The 22,453-nt window shown below is 39.5% G+C and overlaps 1 protein-coding gene across 1 annotated transcript; it reads left to right on the top strand.

Annotated features, from left to right (window-relative positions):
* The first annotated feature begins 1,587 nt into the window (after positions 1-1,587).
* On the top strand, positions 1,588-18,538 carry LOC111236489 (consortin-like). The gene is made up of 11 exons (XM_022765236.1): positions 1,588-1,727; positions 4,448-5,017; positions 6,636-6,745; positions 9,052-9,082; positions 11,420-11,506; positions 11,649-11,757; positions 13,283-13,304; positions 13,403-13,460; positions 13,974-14,257; positions 17,691-17,835; positions 18,009-18,538. Exons 2-11 carry the CDS (start codon positions 4,930-4,932, stop codon positions 18,215-18,217), a joined length of 1,143 nt encoding a protein of 380 aa, XP_022620957.1. The 5' UTR covers positions 1,588-1,727; positions 4,448-4,929; the 3' UTR covers positions 18,218-18,538.
* Positions 18,539-22,453: the final 3,915 nt, after the last annotated feature.

The following is a 22,453-nucleotide window of genomic DNA, read 5'->3' as shown; positions in this document are numbered from 1 at the left end:
CCCTAAAGCAGCCCAATTACAAAGTCAGACTCATTACAAGAGAGAAAGAAAAACTGGAGAGGAACACACACACACACACATACACACACACACACACACACACACACACACACACACACACACGCTTCCTTCCATGACTTTGCCCTTCCTCTCTTTCTGCTCCACTTCCTCATTGTTTAGCCTCATTCGAAGTTCCACAAAATCAGCAGCAATGCAGAGGAGGAAAGCCACAGTCTTCCATCCAGACTGTTTGCTCAGATTTAGAAAAGAGAGCCATAAACACATACACACAGACTTCTGAAGAAGGCTGCAGAATATCCACGCGTCATATAAACCTGAATAATGCATGTGAAAGTATTTTAAAACTGAAGAAAACTAATTTCTCCCTGTTTGGAGATATGTAATCTTCTGGAAACAAATCGAGCCTCTGCCAGTTCAAACATTTGAAAAGCTGGTTTGAGATGAAGATGTGAGAATTGCACTAATGTATTTGCACAAGTAAATTATCGTCCCATTCATTTGTACATTTTAAGAAGTTTTAAAATAAGGACTGTGCTATTGCTTAATGCTTAATTTAGCAAATGAAACTAAAAGCCTGTTAAAATAAATTAAAATTCCAATAATTTGATGTGTGTTTACTGAAATAATTACTTCACAAGCTTACAGATACATTATGTATTAATTTAGGACATTCATCTGATTCCTCCAAACTGCTCATCAAGAATATATATCATACTACACAGAGTAATAACATTATTTATTTTATATATAAAGTTTATGATTGTTAATAATAAACTTTATGTATAGAGCACTTTTCATAAAAGAGATGTCAAAGTGCTATACAATAAAAAGTGAAATATAGGCTACATAAAAATTAGGGCGATTAGAAGGACAATGAAAATAGACAATAGAAAGACAGTACATGATAAAATATGTTAATGAAAATAAAAACAGAAACCAGTAAGAATAATAAATATTAGAAAACTAAATAATTATAATAACAATGATAATAAATACTAATTTTTTAACAGATAATGGTAGTTTCTTTTTTTTTTTTTAAACTGCTTCAACTAATCAAGTAATATGTCTCTTATTCAAGACTTAACAAGAGTTGCACTGATATTCGTAACTGTGATTTATATTTTTGTATTAAAATGGCCAAACATAAAATAATTAAGGTGTGACAGGCTTATATTATGAATGCATGTTGACAATGAAGAAGGAGCAGTTTTCAGTTATCACAATTATCATAGTGATTGTCTGACATGTATCTCATCAGTCGGATTTAAATGCGTTTTATTCGGTTTATGTAACAATAACAATAGGATGCAAAGACGATGTACATTTTTTTTTTTTATTCCCTTGTAATCCGGTGCACAGTTTATCAGCTTAACACCCCGTCATATGACCGCCTCATCTACTGTTACATAACCGCTGACACACAGCCACGAACCAGTGAGACTCATCTGCCAGAAGATGGCAGCCTCGGCCACATGCTCGGGGAAATAAATAAATAACCGCGCCATGTAGGAATATATATCCTGCAATGAGGGGAAGGTGAGAAAAATCCCCGGATTGGACCGTAAACAAGAAGCATGAGAGAGTGTCAGAGACGGACAGATGACAGACTGAGGTGTATGTGGATCCTGCTGTGTGCCGAGGGGGAGAGAGAACAACACCGCCACGCTTCTTCAGGGCGTTGATGTTCAGAGAAATAACATCCAGCCGTGAGTACATCCATCCATCCATCTGTCCCGCGTCTTGTGTTGTGTTCTCGTTTTATTACGAGACATTAACTTACATGAGCACGTCGCAGTGAGCTTTTGTGTTTTTGTTTCTCATCAGCGGGAATTAAATTAACTATAGAACCGGTTTTAGAGGAATGTCACATCAACAATAGTAGGCTAAGTACCGGATGTAACGTGTCAATATTATGGTGAAAAAACGCAATAAACTCTACCGCTTACTTTAGACACCGCTGTGCATGCTGGGGGTTTCTTTGGCTCAACATCTTTCCACAAAGATACTGTTGTAAATATGTTTTTTTTTTTAAAACAAAAAAGGCGCGTGGGAAATTGATTTAGTAAGAAAACAATAAACGTTTTAATTGAGCGCGAGGAGTCGGTGAGCACGAAAGCCGTCACCAGCACGCGCCCTGGATGCACATGTTGCCTCCTAACGCAGAGACACGTGCACACTCACGCACACTCTGCCACCCACTTGTGCCAAAAAAAACCAAAAAACAGACAGAAAATAAATTTAAACCACTTGACAGTCCACAATGGAGCCCATGGCAGAAACAATAAAGGTGTCTATGTTTTACACAGGAGCTCGATTTTCACAAGTATTAGAAGGGGTGTGAATACATTTAAATGATGGGTGGTGTGAATAGAAGCACAAGTGACAGAGTTGTTGCCAAGCTCGGTTCACTGAGCTGCACAGTAATGGTATATAATGGTAGGGCCTATATATAATGGTATAGGAGGATAGCATAATTTTGTCAGGAGTAATTAATAAATATAATTATTGTATTGGTAACTATGATTCATTGCTACTCACCATTTTTCAAGGAACACTCCTGATTTTTTGTGTTTTTGTACCCTGAAGGCAACTTGCTTTTAAAGATAATACATCATAGTGAACCAATGTCTGCTTTTATTTTTTAATCACAGTTACTGTCATGTGATCATGGAGTGAAGAATTTCCAAACCAATTAGCATTATTAAAGGATATGCAAAGATGATGTTCACTGAAAGGGATTAGCACAAGTGAAGTTTAAGGAATCTGAAATCCAAAATGTTAAAGATTAATACCGCGCTCATGTCCGTACACTGAACAGCTAGCACTTCTCTGGAGAAAGATTACAAAATCTGCCTACTGTCACCTTTAAAGCTCATTAATGAACATGCTGTATCTTGTCTGTTTAATCTATACAAAAATGAAAGTGTAAAAACAGCAGAAGGTTATGTGCTGGAGTGACTTCCTAGAGTTACTTGTGTCTGTCTTAATGCTAAGCTAAGATAACCATCTGCTGGCTGTAACTTCATATTTACTGTACAGATATGCAAGTGTTATTGAGCTTATCATTTATCATTCATGTGTCAGTTCACAAGAGAAACCTCACAGTGAAAAGCCATAAATGTCATAATATGTTTTAGTGCAATCTATGCAAATGTTCATCTTTAGCCTCCTCTGCATCTCTCTTAATATTATGCTACACCTCCTTATGAGTCAGTCTCTGCTCCCAGCATTTGTACTTTGTGTCACATCCCATGTTGTAGAATTCAGAGCAGTCACATGACTGCTAACATGCTGTGTGAACACATATCATCACACAGCTTTCATGGCCTCAAACCACTCACGGTGAAAATGTAAGTTTCATGAGGCAGAAATACATTTCATTTATCTAGAGCGTTGCTTGTCTAAGTCACGTTTTGTACGAGCTTGTGTATAAAATTGTGCCAACACTGCTCATATTTCTGATATGGCTCCCACTGGGGAGGTTAAAACAGATGAACACAGGTGTGTACCTGTTGCACGAAAACAGCCTCTGATTCTGTGGAGCCATAACTCAAGGAAAAAGAAAGGTGGAACTTATGTAAACGATACATGAAAACAAAAGATAAAATACACAAAGCCTTGACAATACTGTGTTTGGTATCTCTGTATAATAATTACAGTGACAGGACCGGCTAGAGGTTAGTGACCTTCCTGTAAAAGCTCAGTCCTCCTGATAATGTCAGCCTTTTGTCAACAGCTACAGGTAAACCCCTGTGAACTGTGAAATGACCTCAGGCAAGTCACTAAATCCTTTTCTTGTCAGGCATTGTTAATCTGGTTGAAAACATCAGATAAAGGCCTGTAAGTGGAGACTTTTACCTCCATATATTTACATCTCTACTTCATGCAATACGTGGTATATGATTAGCAGTCTTGAGGTTGAATGTTTACTTTTAGCTGAGTTTCTACAACATGCAGAGAAGATACATAGAAAATACAGATAAAATAGATAAAACTCTCACTCTTGTTGGTTACGATGGGGTATCTATCAGAACGGCAAATTTCTACTTCTTTGCAGGCCACTTAATTATCACATTTACATAGTGAATTAAATCTAAATGGAACGTGAAAAAATGTTAAAGTAGAAATTTGAGAGTTTTATCTGTATTTTCTATGACATATTCAGTGCCAGTTATTCTACTACAGGGTCGACTATGGAGTTATTTTCAACCTGGGAGTTATTCAGAGTGCAGCACTCTGACATGCCTCAATGGACAGTCCTGGTTTTGACATAAAGACAGTCCTTTCAGTCAATGACATAACTGCCATTTTTACCAGCATGGCTGCTTCTCTTTGCGTTCAGCTATCTGTTCTTTCTCTGTGTGTCCTGCAGGCACGAGGCATACATTATGTTCTCTTTTTAAAATGTACCTTATTTTTCTGACAGCTTGCCGGGGACAGGGAAAGGAAGGTACCCTGAATGCTGCGTGTAGGAGCGAAGAGAAAAGCACAATAAACCACGGAGCGGACTGCGCAAAATCAGAAACAACTGGCAAAACAACATCCTCTGAAACCCAACCTTCGTAGATTGTGGTGGGCCTTTTCCAATCTCTCTGTTCTTGGCCACCCAGGAGAGGCGATGGAAGGTTAAATCACATGCTCCGTCAAGAGTGATCACAAACCGAACCTGCTGAGACTTCATTCTCCAGTGTCCGAGGAGCCCTTGAAACCTTCCCTGGGAACTTACAGCAACACAAACTTTCCCAAGTAATTTGCTTATCTCACTCTAAGGAAGTACTTTGATAAAGGTCAGAATCATTTTATGTTTCTTTAGCGAGGGCCCAAAAAGACCCAGCCACGGCCCACTGCGGGGTCTCAGAGGAGCGTCTGGGGAACATTGATCTGGACGAGAAGATTGTGACGGAGGTGATGGGTAACAAGAACACCAGCCTGCCGAAAGGTCCCGACAGCGAGCCTACACAGAAAGAGGAAGGGGGTGTCATTGACAATACCACAGGTAAAATACTTTACTCCATGTTATGTGTTTTATTTTTATTTTTTTTACCTAATATACGACTTTTGTGTTCTTTTTATGTTTGTGCACTGTAGGGAATTTAGCTTTTTTGTACTGGCAGCTATTGTGGATGGTAATGACCCTGAAACTATATATTTCTTACAGCTCATTTAATAAGATGTCTCACAGATAGTTTATCATCTTTAAAAAACCCTAGACTGACTTCATTAATCTCTTTGCACAGTAGGGACACAGTAGAGTGATAGCACATTATCCTGCAGAAAACTGATTGAAAGCTTTTCAGAACAACTCAAAGCTTATCATCCATCTGTGGACCACAGTTTCCTACAGATTGCACCGGAAAGAACAGAGCTTAAGATGATCAGGATGATACTAAGCTGTAAGGAAGCCACGGCCAGTACTCTTGGATGCTTGTGATGTGCTATACAGCTGGAGCTGATAAGCTAGGTTATGTAAGAGTTGCACTATACAGCTCCAGCTAATAGTGACTAATTGTCACACCAATGGCTGCAGGCGGGCTGTCACTGATGGCAACCTGCTGAGGTAACAGCCTGTTTGTCAGTCGGCCTTAACATCTACCACGTCCTCTGAGGCTTAGACACACACACACACACACACACACACACACACACACACCACACCACACACACACACACACACACGTTTGTCTTTCTTTCACTTATATAGTGAGGACCATCACTGACATAATACATTCTCTTGCCCCTAAAGCTAACCTTAACTATCACAACTAAATGCCAAACCCCAAACCTTGCCTCAACCATTTCTATATTCTATATTCTAACCTTAACCTATAAAATGAAGTCTTAACCTTCAGTCAGTCCTTTGAAGAAGAGAGAAGTGGCACAAATGTCCTCACTCCAATGGATTAGAATTGGTCAACACAAATATAGCAATACAAATAGTAATACAATACAAGCCACAAACACTCTCACACACACACACACACACACACACACACACACACACACACACACACACACACACACACACACACACACACACACACACACACATACACACACACAAAATCTGCCAACCAGCCATATGTTGCGGATTTACAGGAGGTTATGTGCTAGACTATATCTTGGCTAGACGCAGTGAATTCCTGCCCGGCTAGCTGTTCCCCATTGTGTCCAGTCTTTATGCTAAGAAAAGCTAACTGGCTGCAGGTGGTAGGTTGATGTTATTCTCAATGGAGAACATTGGCCCAGTCATTTAACAACTAGTTAAGTGCAGTTTAATGTCAGTTGGACATCACTGTTTGTAATGCAGGTTGTCTGTTATAAATTTGTGGCTCCAGGTTTGGTCTGCACAGCCACCGACACTATACAACTGTTCTCATAAACTGACCATTATCTTTTAAGTAATATAACGTACAGTATATATTTTCATATCAATACGTTTCCTATCACTGATTAATTCCGTCAACCCTTGAGAAATGCAGCACAGAAACAACACAGCAAAGGATACTGTGATCAGAGTTTACACACTGAGGATGTTACAAGTTAACAAAATATAACCGAAACATCTGAAACATTAGGTATATTTCAGAGCGTTTGTTTGTGCTGTATGTTTCTAGGAAGTGTCTCCAGAGATGGACCGCTGGGCCCCAGCCCGGAGCTGCTGGCCTCCCTGCAGTCCCTCGGAGAAAACAGCGACTACACTCTGCTCCCACACTCCCTGCACCAGGTGTGTGTCTGTGTGTGGGTCTGTGTGTGGGTCTCCCAAATCCAGAGAGAATATCTGTCTTATCTTTATTTAGTCCGACAGACTGGCTTTGTGCGAGGGTGTGTATATGCATTTACCCGTACGCTTACATGACAGTAAATTGAGTATATGACTCCTAATGTGCGACCTGATTCCAGAGTCTCTGTTTTCTCAAATACATTAAACACCACAGAGCAAATGCACTAAGATATTTTAGTTTGTAATTTAAAAGGGTCAGGTAAATTTCTCAAGGATACACCATCAATAGTTACTGAAGCAGAAGAGAACATTTACGCAGCTGCTCCACCAGCAGGTGCAGGGATTTGAACTGGCAACCCTCTGTCCCTTTGTTCGTCTCCTGTTGCCTCAGATCACAATTACAGCATTCAAGCGGACATGCTAATTAGAGGTGTGATAAATATAGTTTGGTTTGGTCTCTGTGTTTGGTAGAAAACGATCACGGCAAAAGATCAGTGGCTTCATGTTTGCTGCGCGATACTTTGCTGGCTACAATTTCCAAACAGTACTTAAACAATATGATTAATTTGTCTCAGTGTGTAGTTTAGTTTGCATCGCTGCCAACTGCAGCAGTCATGGAACAAAGGCGAAGCTGTTTTGCCTCAAATGCTAAGAAAGGAAAGGAGAGGCACAGCAGTGTAATCAGGATCAGGCTCATTTGATAAAAGCAGTAATATGACATGATCATAGTTATAATTTTTTGACAATTACACTCAAATTACAAGCAATGACTGTTGGTGTGAGTGATGGTGCACGCTACGGATAACTATGTTCCCCATGTGGGCCCACTTTTAGCAGCAACATGCTCAGCGTCTTTTTGACAACGAGGGTCCATATTTGGTCAAAGCTGCTACTCTGGTGTACCGAATATTTCAAAATGAAGACAAAATAATTCATCAAAGCAGCACAAGAGTTTTCTATAGCGTAACTACTCCGTTTTTGGGCTTTCATGTAAGTTTGCACGTCTGCACCTGATGGGAGGTTCGGCTCGTGGCAAATGGTGATTATGATAAATGCAGGAGACATCCACAAGTGCACGTACGAATAACAATTAAGAAGAGAATGCAAGAAGATCAGTGAGTCTAAGAAGTAATAATGTAATTGTCTTTCTGTTATAATGGATTTGATAAAACTGGTATCAAAAAAAAGGATTGTTGAGAATCTGAATCGAAGTCAAGGTATCAATATCAATATCAATACCCAGCCCTAGTTTCAGGAGACTCCTCAGTAAAAAGCAGGGACGTCCCGACAATGTTTTCTTTGCTCTTGATCCCCATTCGAAGTCTTTTAATATTGGATATTTTCTGATCCAATGCCTTGGTTTAATATTTTTTTCACTCTACTTATCTACAGTAAGTGTTGCCATGCTGCAATGTCTACGATGTAAAATAAGTAAAAAAAAATGTTCAGTGTACTTTTTTCTTTCTCTATGTCTGTTCCAACAATGATTCAGGGTTTGACGCACACAGAGAGAAAAGGTCATTACTGTTCGTGTTCATCGCTCTGTGTATGAGTCAGTCAAAGTTATGGTCAGAGGCCACTTTGAGCGGAGAGGTGTAGGAAACTAATTAGAGCTGAAATGATTAGGTAGATTAATCAATTAGCTGATCGACCAAAAATGAATCAACAGTTCCTTTGAGGAGTAGTCCTTGTTTTTCAGCCGGATTTGATACTTTCCTTAATGCGTTTTTGACAGAACATTTAATTTATTGGATAAATAAAACAAGCAATCTGAATATAGTGTGTGCACGATTTGAGGCACTTTTTAGCCCAAATGACTAATCAATAAGAAAATAATAATTAGCTTCAGCCCTAAAACTACCTGGTATCAGGGAATTACAGAAACTTCCACATCTCTAGATTTACCAAATCATACAATCGAGTGGTGGAGAGGAAGGTAAAAGTGTCTGGATGGGGAAAAAAAGCCCACAGAGACATGTTAATCCGGACCATAAGTCGTAGCATATGACTTCATGTCTCCAGGTTGTCTGCATGTCTCTGCCTCTTGGTATGACGCTGCCATGTGACCCTCATCTTTGAAGGAATTTGGTGAATTTCAAACAGAAACGTGTACATTTGGTTTAACGGCCCAATTAGTGTTCGACAGCATTACTTTCATGGATTTAATGGCGATGTTTCACACCGTCACATGATTTCTTTTGGAGTTATTTTAAGTCACAGAGGAACACAGCTTACGTACGGTCCTGTATACTGCACTACCCTGTGAATCAGCTGCACCTCCTGTTTAATCAATTACCTTTTTTTTTCAGATTGCAGAGGCCTACTCACTCAAAGAGGACTGTATCCTTTCAAGCGCACAGTGACCTCATTTCTCTGTTTACAGGTGCTGTAACATTTACCAATCACTAGCATTTTCCAGCTGAATCATGACTGAGCCAGAGTGGCACTTGTGATAATGGAAAAAAAAACATTAAAAGAGTGTTTTCTAATCTCTACTCTATGGAGAAATTGTTTCCATCTATGTTGGCTGAATGGGGGCTTACCTTCAATGCCCGTCCTGGTCTGATGAAAGCCTCAACGCTTTGAATTTGACGCTGTAGGACAAAGGTGCTACCATTCAGCAATCCAAAAGTATCATCAAAATGTAAGCACAAAATTAAATATTCAATGAAATATCATTGATGTCAAAAGGCAAACACCTTCCTGTTAATAATAATTTTTTTTCAGTTGGTTTGCCTGTCTTTGTGTCAGCCACATTATTTTCTATCTGTTCACTTGTCCCTCAGTCACTGGGTGTTCTCCACGCTTTGGCTCAGAGCCCCGAGGGCTCGCAGCAGCAGTAGTTTTCTCTGGTTCTGTTTGCGCGGTTGGCCTGGCAACAGCTGTCGGCCTGTCTTGCTGCAAGGAGGATGGTGTGTGTGTTTACGTGTGAGATGGGAGAGACAGACAGAGAGAATGCTTAATGCATAGGGACGGAGGTTTTTGGAGATAGAATGAAAAAAAGGCCCGGGGGTTGGGAAGTGGGGCATTCGTTGGGAAACATTTTTAATCGCATGACAGAGTAACATCCCACTTATGCAACAGTGTGTCATAACCCTGATTTTTAGCAGAACATTTGTTTAGTCTCAGTCATTTCTTCCAATACAGCTGATTCATTTTGGCAAGGCTCACAGCTCTTCAGATCAAACCTGAATCTTTGTCCCCAGTTTTATAATGGCTCCACGAGGCATAATATATGATTTCGGGTTGTCTGTGTGTCCCATCCATGTGAACGCAATATCTCAGGAACACCTTGAGGGAATTTTTTTCAAATTTGGCACAAACATTCATTTGTACTCAAGGATGAACTGATTAGAATTTGGTGGTCAAAGGTCAGAGGTCAAGATCACTCTGACCTTGCAAAACACGTTTTTGGCCATAACCACAAAAACTCATACGGTGATTATGACACAATTTAAAACAAATGTCTAACAGGATAAAATGAAGAAGTGATGACATGATATATCCAAACAGTCAAAGGACAACTTCAGTGTGACATCATAATGTTCTGCAAACACACTTCTGGCCATTATTCAGCGCTGCAACTCTGGAACAGAAGGAGACATTGTGACCATATTTCCTGTAACTTGACTGGTGGGCGGAGGCAAACAACCGCAAGGCAGTAATTCCAATTCTTTCTCCAGATTCCTCACACCAACAAAAAATGTTGTTTCTGAACTACTCTATTATGATTGTTAGCTGTGCACGAATTGGTCAGTTTATTTTTTGATAATGCCTTTAAAGTAATTTTAGAATACAGTTTATCTTTCTTCATTTCTCAGTTGCTTTAGTCTTAACTGTTTCTCATTATAAATGGTCATAACATTCTGTTTGATTTATTCTTGTTATCTATGAAAATGGCTAGCCTCATCTAGTTCCTCCAACAAAGTATCAAATACTTTACTTCAGTAACAGTAACAACTCCAACCCTAGAACTGCATGTGTGTTTTAATTCACTGTAGAAGTTTATACCTTTGCTTTTTTTGGAAGACGGTCTTGTGTGGGGAACAATCTGAATCTGTCCTGTCTCAAACTGACACATACTACATTCACATTTGTCTTGGCTAATGGGTAATTTCCTCTGCCTCTATCCTTGATGGTATCTGTGAGTGGAAAATGTTCTTTTTTTGTTTTTTGTTTTTTTTTTGTTTTATATTTTTGACATAATTAGCTGATGCTCTTGTCCAGATTGTTCCACTCTTTTAATTGACCTCTGGGTCACAAGATTATCTTTCTAACCTCTAGGTCAGATGAGACCCCATTTACTTCACCTTGCCCCCTTGTGTTATGTATTAATTTCAGTTTATTAATAATTTAAAAAAATGCATCTGTGCAGCATAAGGAGCCGCCAGCCTCTTGAATCTAAGTATGTGTTTATGTGTGGGAATTGGTTTTAGTGTCATGAGAAAAATGATTAAGGACCCCTGCTGTACAGTGTCATTTAAGTGTATACAATATCAATGGATCATGGTTGCTGTTTTAAGGGGTTGTATTTCCAGTTTTTGCCATTACATACATGTGGGTGAATGAACACACAGGATCAATGTAAAAACTATAAAAAAAATAACTAACTGTAGTTAATCAGAGATGTTTAGATTTAAAGTCTCTTTAACTTTCTTTAACTTGTGCTGCTACCAGACCAGTGGGCCATTCAGTTCCTGCAGCTGGAGAAGCTCTACCATGAACGTCTGCTCTCCAACCTTGCCGCCCTGCAGGAAAACTGGGGTATTGCGTGCATCTGTTTTTCTCAGCTCTGTAAAATATTAGTGATCAAACACCTACATGCAATTCGGTGCTATCCTTGAGACAAAGAGTGGGTGTGTGCGCATTTATTTTGTGTGCACCTGTACTCTACATGTGTTCCCAGAGAGCCAGTGGAAAGAGAAGAACACCGAGAGCAGTTCACCCGCTGAGACAGACCTCATCAGTCAGAAGCACATCGAGACCCTGAGCCAAATCTGTAGGACACACCCCAGGTATACCACAACACCTACACGTGACATTTGTCTCTGTGGTCTGACAAACCTGCTCTACGTTGATGAAGCACAGAGATACACGGGAGGGAACCTGAATTCATCAGCAGCCTTTTTTATCTTGTGATCTGCCACAACAATTCTTCCCCCGGGTGTGGTGTTTGGAGGCAGCAGCAGACTCTCCAGACTTTTCGGCATCTCTTTATCATTAAACATATATTTAGTAAAGTTATGTGGAGTGTTCCCGTGGCTCTGCTCCCACTCAGACAGCAGGAGCTCAATCAACTCTCAGTATCTCTCATGCCATCTGTATTTCCTCCCATTACCTTCATCACTGCCGGGTATAAACCTTTAAGCACTCATTTTGTCTTACTGTAATCAACTTCTGTGTTTATCTTCCACGACACACTGAGGGGTCGTAGACAAAGCCATCACATTGATAATGCATGAAGACACACTGAAGATGCAGACACACATGGGAACGATCGGGAAACATCAATATTTCTGACAGGGTGGAAAAGGATTTCCGCAGGATAGTGATTTCCTCCAGACACAGACAAATACCGCAGGTCTGAATGCCAGGAACTGTTGTGTCCTACCTATGCTGTGACTCTCCTGGTATGTGATTTCAGCCTACGGTCATTTTGTGCAGGTGGATTTGATTTGGCTGGAGAAGAGATGCCAGCTTCAGACGGAAAGCCTGAAGATATTTTAGCTTTTAAATATGTTAAAACCCCCTCCGATGAAAATCGAGTGTTTAACCTTGTTAACATGCCCATATGGTGTTTTTTTTTTTTTTTTATACAAGACATATCATGAGAGAAATAACCAGTCAACACCATTGCTGAATTTCTTCCACCTTGGAACTGCAGTGAACCAATGACAGTCTCATAAAAACCGACTCAGACAGCCAGGGTTTCATTTGTCACCAACCTAAGGAACCATTGCGTTGTCATAACAGTAATGAGGGAGAGTTAGCATTAGCACAACCACTAACACTGTGTCAGCTACTGCCTGTTAGAAGCTAACAAACAACATAAATAAAAGATGCTAACTACGCTAACAGTTCCGATACGCCTGCTAGTCGCTGATTTTGGTCAAAACAGACTCCTCATCTGAGCCTGGGTCTGACTCAGGCTCAAACATGAGGCTGAGTCCCTCTGATGTTTCCTCCACTAATCATATTGATAAGCTCTGCTCTCAAACCTGTCAACCTAGCACTAGCAGTGGTGGTGGGCAGGTCACAAGGCCTGATCCAGAATTTCTCAAAGAGGAAGTAAACGTAGACGTGCTTCAAGGCCCAGTTTTCCTTTTTTTTTCACTTTTTATATGGGAAAACCTTGTTAAACAAAATATTAATCATAGCATAACATGGTTTAAAACATGTCTGGAGAGGAACTTTAAGTCACATACCTTTAACTTTGTCTGACCTTTCTCCACCTGTCTGCTTTCTCTTTCTCCTGCTGTCTGTCTGATCGTCCTCTGTATTGACCTTTCTTTGTCTCTTTCTCTCTTTGGCATCACTTAGCCCATCCATCAGTGTGCAGCAGGTAAGACCTGGAAATCTTCCCTTTCTACACTGATCAGAGATCAATCTCAGACTTTTTCTAAATGATAAATTACTGTCATCTGTGTTTTGATTCAACAGAACACTCTGAATACAATGCTGAAAGACATTCAGACACTACAACCCTGTCATGACAAAGGTATGTGTATTATTGTCTATATACGGAACCAAAGGAGTAAACAAGACTGAGATGGACAGTCATGCTAGCAACTCTGCTATGTGCTAGATGCTAACTGCATACCAACATGCCCACAATGACAATGCTAACATCCTGATGCTAAGCAGGTACAATGTTTGCATTGTTCACCATCTTGGTTTAGCATATTAGCATGCTAACGTTTGCTAATTAGCACTAAAGATAAAGTACTGCTGAGGCTAACGGGTCATTAGTTTTGGTCAAATTTAAAATTTGACTCAAAGATGATGCAACCATTTGAACTTTGAGCGCTTTCTAAGGGCTATAAAATAAAGAGACAATCTAAATGCACTCACTTTTACTACTTAAATTCTTTATTTAGACAGTTGAAAGTGACATATAATAGAGCAAACTAATCTACTCATGGACACATTAAGGCTCTGTTCACATACAGGTAATGTTTGAGTAATAATCTGTAATCAATATCCAATGTCCTGTGTTTCTCCACCTTTCTAGTCGACAATCCTGACACGTCACACGAGGACGGAGAACAAGAGCAAAACGTGAACTCAGAGTCAGAGCTATCTTCACCACACACCGACCATCAGGAGGAAACTGGGGAAAAGGAAGGAGCGGAAGAGGAGGAGACATATGAGGAAGGACAGGAAGTAGAAGAAGAGGAGGAGGAGGAGGTGCCGTGTGAGGAAACGCCAGAGGAGGAGGAGGTGAAGGTGGAGTGGCCAACAGGAGTTCCCCAGGCTTCAGACAAGGACCTGGCCAAACTGTCCCACACAGAAGGGGTAGGAATCCACTTTTTCTACTCCTCTGGTGTGTGTTTGTCTGGCTTGACATTTGGTTTTTATTTCTAATCTAAGTTGGAAGGATGAAGTAGATTCTCATTTTTATGTGAAACGTTTCTATATTAAGTGTAAATGCAGTGTGGACATGACGGATGTGAGGTGAATATGTAAAGGAGAGCTGTTGTAATGCAGACAGGAGGGGTTTAAATATTGTTTCCTACTCTGTATCCCTGCTTGATATTTCTCATCTTTCCTTCCTCCCCGCATCCATCCATCAATCCCCGCATGCATCTGTCCTTCCTTCCTTTCTTCCTCTCTCTGATCTCCTCCGTTTTTATGTCTTTTATAATTTCTACCTGCAAAAATTAAGACTGTATTTGTTTAAGTTCCACATCCTGACCCACATAGCTCTTTGTCTTTACTGGGACACTCCCACTGAAGATATCTGTGTAGTGAGATCATCACCAGCGTCTCTATGTTCAAAAACCTCCACCCTAGTTCACTGGTGTGGCCTCACACTCGGGATGTCTACCCTGCCAAATGTGCTGCATTACTGAGTCAGTGCCTGAGCCAAGACATCGTGTCCTGGCTCGAACACTGAGCTGGAGGGGCCTGGTTCTTCCTAGAGGTTGGGATGAAATCAGAGCCATTCCAAATAAGCAGTACAAGCTGAAGGCCTCGTATTGATGGGGTCAGGATCATGGCTGTTATGTAATCCAGTGGAGATTTGATTGGGTGGGGCATGAGTGGGACTCCTTTCTTTGTAAATATTGTATCACATTTCATGAGTGTTTTGCTGGTTTTCTACTAGCAAGATTATATTTTCCCCCTTTTCCCTTTTTGTAGTCACATTACAAGATACTAAACGGAGTGAATCAACAATTACACAACCCATTTTAGAAATTAAATATTAATGCACAGAACTGGAAGTATCTCCTTGTGACTTGCAGTTGGCCAGAAAAGCAAGGGCTGTGAAAAACCACTATAATTTCATGTCAAACCTCCGTCAAATTTGATGGAAATATATTTTTTGACTAAATGTGTTGAGGGTCTTGCTTGTGGTTGTATTGATGCATGGACATAAGCTGAGGCATTGAATCATGGAGCTTGACTGACAAAAATGAACAGCAGCAAACAGATCCGAACTAACAGAAACATGTAGAGCCACAGTCATGCTCAAAAACAAGCTCTCTGCTCATTCAGTCCTCAGCCGACCAAAACAGTGACCTCCTGGAAAACACTGCGCAGCAGGCAGCAGCATCAGTTTATGGGCTATATAATAGATCACTTTGTTGCAAGTGTGTTATGTGAAAAGGCCATACTGTGTCCTTTCAGAAGCCCTGGGATGAGCTCTGAGAGCACAATAAGGCGTTAGAAATATTTGAAAGACATAGTCTTCCTCTACAAATGAGTCATTATATATGATGCTTTGTGGCTTTGAATGTTTCTCTTAGTTCACTTCTGTTTGCTGCTGTTCATTAATGTCACATCGGTCGAGTCAGACTAATGTCCACGCATGAATACCAACGTTACTGACTCATAATTTGACTGTAAATACTATTTTGCTTTTCCCAGCGGTTTATTCCTGAATAAACCATTGATTTCATCAAAATGTCTATAATAACTGAAAAAATATTACTAGTGTGTGACATTTTTTCATCGGAGGCAACATTCTAATCTATCTATTCTAATCACTTCTAATCTAATCTAATCCAGTCTAATCTAATCCAATCTAATTAAGAACAATACTGTCAACGATTAATCCAATAAAGAAAACTACTATCATCAAAACAGAAAATCAAACAAACCCCTTAATCCTACTGATGTTTGAGCCACATCGAGTGAACCCACTGATTATTTTATATCCAGAACGACTTTACCGCAACCATAATCTGCCTTGGGTGGTCACAGCCACCTCCAGCAGTCTTATATTATTGTGGTTGAAGATTTCTCAAACCTTGCATATGTCCATTTCACAAAGTGGTAAAACAGCAAATACTGAATTATACAGGGCTTTACTTGTGCTCCAGAATGTGGCCTAAACAGTAAAACATGATATACGCATGTACCTCTGTACAGATCCAGCGTGGTATTGACCCACTGACCTCACTGAATAATTGACCTATAAATTATTGCAGCAGATGCGGCTGACAGCTTGAGAGATGACTCCATTTCTCTAGTCAGCATATGCCCACACTCTGTGTTATTGTTTCTGCTTCGTGGCTGGTTGAGAGATTAGAATCAGGTCAAAAAGGTTTTCTTCAGGATGGGAGGTGTTTTCAGATCTACTAGGATTGGCCTCTGCTGACTGTACATCTGTTGTTGACTGTGTCTTTTCAAACATCAGTCAAAAGCTCTTTTTTTTTTTGCATTGAATAACAGTATTTACAATCCAAGGAATTCCTCCCTTTTGACTCTGGTATTGAGTTTGTCCAATTATGCTCTCCAACAGAAACACTTTACCACAGTCAGGCCTGCTGTGTTTTTCCAACACAGAGAGAATCATTTATGCCTCTGTGTTGTTACACCTGTGCTTCTGCAGATCTGTGTTTACTTGCCCCAGCCAAGCTTCTATGGCTCAGCTCCAGTTCGTCTAAAAAGCTGGTCTGTTGGTCTTCTGTTGACTAATACCAAACATACAGCCAGTCTCACAGTAGTCTCCTGATAAAGCCTGTTCATTGTGCACCACTGATTGTGTTTTATGGTGTATTTCTTTTTATGTCCTGTGGTTTTACTGTCCTTATTTAGAACAAGATGTTCTACTATTCTAATAGTTTATGTTTTTATTCTATTTGTCTGTTTTTAAAGGTTTTTTTTTGGCATTTTGCCTTTATTCGACAGTATGACAGCACAGAAACAGGAGGCTCAAGGACAGAGAGAGGGTGATGATAAAGTTTCTCTGCTGGAATTGAATTGGGAATGTCACATGGTCCACGTTGCAAACCACTTAAACCTCCTAGTTTGTGTTCCTCTTCTTACAGGAGGCTATCACACTACACTTAAAAAAAGATTATTTAGTTATATAAAAATTAGTTTAACTAATTTTTGACCGACCTTAATTGATGACACTTTCCTTTCATTGACACTGACTTTTAGGGAATTTACCAAACGGTACCGCTATTTCATTAACATGAGGTTTAGGTGTTTGATTCATTATGCCAGAGGGTAATTATAATGAGGATTAAGGTTTTGTTTTAAAATTTCAGCAGTCTGATAAACAAATCACTTCCAACTTGCGTTTTCTAAAAGTTCAATGTTATTTCTGTGCATGCTTGTTGACTACTTATACTAACTTAAAGTAAAGTGTTGGTCCATGTCTCAATACTTTCCCTACCCGACTGTACAGACAGGCCCGAGCCCATTAGTTGCTACTGAGGATGTAAATGTGACAAGAGGAAAACATTCATTTTCTGTTTCTTTGTGTCTCCTTCAGATTTCTTCTCCTGATGGTCTGGTCTCCATTCTGAAGAGGAGGCGAGCGTCGCTGGATGGACTGCCTCCGCCCAGCGACATTGCTATTAAACAGAGCTCCAAACGCAAAGTTCGCTTCAGCGAACCAGAGGACGGCATTGAACAAGGTACAGTTTAACTTCTCCTCTATTCTAAATACATTCATGAGCTGCATACCCTGAATCACTCTTGCCAATTCCAGCACTGATTTTAAGCATGGACGCACAGGAGCTACAGATGTACTATCAAATGACACTATAAAGAAGCATATTACATTTGTGCCATATTTCTTACTTCTCAGATGAGGTAGGTGGAGACTCCTGCCTGATCCTCCTGCTGCTGTGCTTGGTTACTGTGGTGATCAGCATAGGCGGGACCGCTCTCTACTGCACCCTGGTGGACACTTACTCCAACATTTGCACCGACTTCACTCAGAACGTCAACTTCTACGTCATGAACGCACGGAGGTTCTTTGAAGGGCTCGGACACTGGCTGCCCCTCCGGACTTAAGGCCGCTTCATCTGCTCTCCAGACAAAAGCAGACATTTGTGCTGAGTGTAAAATAGAGAGTGAGGATGAAAGAGTCCCAGACTAAGACTGTACAGATACAGGACCCACAGGCATTAATCTGATGCTGCCATGCAGAGTGTTTAAAGCTTTGACTCCTTCTACAGTGACTGGACTCATGTCTCAGCAAAAGAGCTCACATCCCACTAAGACTTGTAAATTTGGTCAAATGGACTAAGATTTTTGTGTCGGTAACCGAGTGCTCAAAGCAACAACAAACAAAAAAAACAGTAAAAACTGTCCAAATTTCTTCACCTCAGAAGAAAAACATGTGATGATGTGTGCATGTTGTAGGATGAAAGTTAAAAAAAAAAAAAAAAAAAAACTTGTTTACTACTGTCTGTGTGGATGTTTCATCTTCAAACTGAACCTTACAGATGACCACACGAGAGGTCACAACTCTCTGCTATATTTATATTTTAACTGAAGTAGTTTATCTACAGTATATAGTAGTGTTTCCCTCACAATTGTAGCAGTTGTAGCGGTGGATAAATTTGTCTTTTGTTCCAGAGGTTTTCTTGTTCTGGCGGTTTTATTTTGACTTAGACAGAGAAGATGTCTTTAGCATCTTTATTATCATTAGGATCATTACTGTGTGTTGTTTCTTTGTACCATTAATGGGCCAAATGATGATTTTCTTTTCCTTTTAATTTCATGTTACCATTATTGTTTGCTCTTTTGACCCATCTTTATTAATGAATATACTGTGTATCTACTGTATATCAGACACATTCTACAGCAAGACAAAAAAGATTTATCTTATTTTGAAACACCTTGATTCCAGATGAGCCTTTGTGATCCTTTCACTGAAACGGATAATTTCATAATTGCGTGTTTACCTCAACATAAGTGGTTATACTTTACATTCCTCTTATCTGAAGACGACCAGCTCAAAGAGAAGCATTGTACTGTATATGATAGCGCTATATGTTAACATGTCCTATTAAAAACAGCATCATGAAACAGTCTGCATGAATGATGCTGTATATGTAGATTCAGGAAGAGCGTGGCTCTCTGTATGAAAGAAAAAAAAAATCAAGTCTACCACCTTATAACACAATACATTTGTGTTTTAAGGTTAATTTCAGTGTGGTCATCATGATTATCAGAATACAAAACAGTAATTTAACAGCCACTCTACAAACTCAGGCATGTAACCTGTGTTTATACTTTTGGTGCTCTATGTTTTCATGTTCATCCTTTGGTGTGTAGCTTTAAAATTCCTCCTCTACATCTGGATTTACAATCAGTTCCAGTCTTCTCCTGCAGTGTGCAAACAGCTACACCATGATATTAAAATCCCAATGCAGTGAGGAGATGCATTTAGGTTGTGTGCACATTGGACATCAGATCTCATTCAAAAACAGGCAAAAAAAATAAGAATAAGTACATTATTACTTTGGCCAAAAACTTTCATATTCTTGAGTGTTAATGTGTTTTTTTACACTGAGCTAATTGGGCCATTGTGTTATAATCACAATCTGGAGGCTGCCTTTATATGCATTGGGAGTTGAATATCTAGTTTGCTGTCCTTTATATCATTTTGTCCAAGAGCAGAGCTTGATGGAGCAACAGTTGTGTTTCTGGGCTGGCCCCGGTAACACAAAAGAAAATATACCTGTATACACACACATTTTATTGGAATGGAGATAATGAAATTCAGCATGTTCCTTCATCCATTGCCTTGTGTTGATATTTTTTTAACCGATTTCAACTCTCCTTCTAAACTCATGATGTTTGCAAAATGATGAATGTTACCTCTGTATTGTCACTGTGGCTATTGTTTACCTACATGTTTTACATTTTGCAATCCATCTTTATATGGTTCAATATTTATGTTAAGTTGTGTCCACAAGGGAATACAAAAAAAAAATTAACATTTGCCATTGTGATTTCTTTTTTTAAGGCTTGTTTTAACTGTGGCATGGTTGGTGAAAAGAATCTCTAAACTTTAAATTAAATGTGTCCAATTTAATAATCATAAAGATTTTTTAGTAGAATATGGTTGTATATTCATGCTCTTCAGGGGTTTGACACCAGCCACCAATTCCCTACATGTAATACTTACGTTTCGTCACTAGATGTCACTGTACACCTCAGAATGAACAACCGTTTTCTCTAGAAAGTTCACTCACATACAAACTGCTGCAGTCATACTGCAACGTACTGTGTGGGTAGAGCTACTAAAACTATTGTGTCGACAATCCAGCAAAGTCTGACCAGCATGTGTCTTACCCGTCATATTTCACATTCACTTGAGATTATATATTGTTTATTTAGGCTAATTCGTAAAACAGATGGTTGCTACATTCAATAAAAGATGGACTAATGTGTTCAGGTGTTAATGTTTAGATGACAAATCTACATTGAAATCCAGACCATAATAATATGTGCTGCTCTAACTGAGCAGTCATGGATCCACAACAAAGTCAAGTGAATGTCTTTATGACTCTGAACTGAATATTAGATAGATAGATAGATAGATAGATTATTTATCCCCTACAGGAAATTCATTCATTTTAGGCCAACAGGAGAACATTTACTCCAATGATATTACATTTATTTAAGCAATAGCATCATAGGATAAACAACATGGACATGTACTGTAATATTATCATACAGAATTTTATTTGATCTTCCCTTGGATCACTCTGTTCACATACCCTCCTCTTTTCTTCTTTCACTCTCTCAGCTCCACTCATCTATCCCTGGAAATTTCCCCCACTCAAAGAAAATATAAAACTAAAAGAGTTTTAATATTTCTGATCATAAACTGAAGATGTAAAAATATTAAATGCATATAAGTGACGTCACACAGAGTGGGAGAAGCTGTTCAACTGCTCTGACAGATTTCTGTTTAACTCCACAAAGTTTTCAACAAAACTAAATAGTGCATATCACAGTGGACCTTTGTGTCATTTATGACTTGCTGCTAAAACAGGTGACAAGGAAGTTACATCCTAACTGATGACTTGCCTTGATGAGAGGACTGACAGATTGCATTTTCATTTTGACCCCAAAGCAGAGAAGTGACATGTAAATGTAAATGCAATGGGCCGTGGGCGCTGTTTGCTTATTGTATTTGAATATTGTCACTGTAGAGCAGGTTAAGTCAATAGCTTTTCAGTTTTCATTCAAGGAACGCCCACGAGTATGAGAAAATGAAAATGCTAATTGGATTTCTGCATTTAATTTCTTATTGTCTTTACTTTACTGGACTGAAGAGCAGCAGGAGAACAGGTGTCTGTGCACAGAAAGTCCCACTGTGCGCGCTCAGAAATGAGGCACAAAAATACCTCCATACTTTTACAGTAATTACTATAAATGTATACTTAGAATATAAACTACAATCATGGTTTCCCTTTTACTGATATTCAGTTTGTGATATACAAACGTTTGCGTTTGCCTGTTTTACATTCAGGCCAGTAAATGTCGCACTGTTCACATGAAGCATCAAGAAATGAACATTTTCTCGAACCACTTTGCTGAGAAAGTAAATTCAAAGCCTCTGACTCAGTCGGACTTACTTCCGGTAACGGGCAGTTGATTTCTTCGTGCATACAGCATATAAAGCGTGCTGGAGGTTTCAGAGTGTTTTTACCTCGGCCTGCGGTGGGCCCGCACGGCGTTTGTTAATTTCCTGCTATTTTCCCCACGCCAGCCACGCCTTCACTTAGATGCAGGATAGAATCAGATTACATAACATGCTGTTTTATTAAATGACACATTTACACAACACAAGAACTCACATTCTCATGGACACAGAGTGAACCAGCATGAAGTCCACAAGCAGCGACAAAAATCAATAATCTGCCGTGGTAAGTGAAGGAAAACTGCAAGTATAAGTCCAACAGCAGCTGTGCACGATGTTCAAGTTACTAATAAATAATAATCACAGCGTTCATGAACATACAGTTCATTGATTTGAAAGCAATTTTGACTAAATGAAAGGTTTAAATGTCACATATGTTACTCCTGGGCCCGAGGACAGTTAAATCTGAATTATCTGTCCTAAAGCTAGAAATCAGAGAGAATCCACAGATTAACACAAGCGGCACTGACTTTGTGAAGAATCAACAGATGTGTATTGATTAAATGTCAGAGGTGACAAATGAAAATGTGGAACGCAGGAATTGCATTACTCTTTTTAATTGAGTCAGGCTACTGAAGTTATATAGC

Source organism: Seriola dumerili, unplaced genomic scaffold, assembly GCF_002260705.1.
Source record: "Seriola dumerili isolate Sdu_G_001 unplaced genomic scaffold, Sdu_1.0 BDQW01000025.1, whole genome shotgun sequence".
Classification (NCBI taxonomy): domain Eukaryota; kingdom Metazoa; phylum Chordata; class Actinopteri; order Carangiformes; family Carangidae; genus Seriola; species Seriola dumerili.
This window is presented reverse-complemented; position numbering and strand designations above follow the sequence as displayed.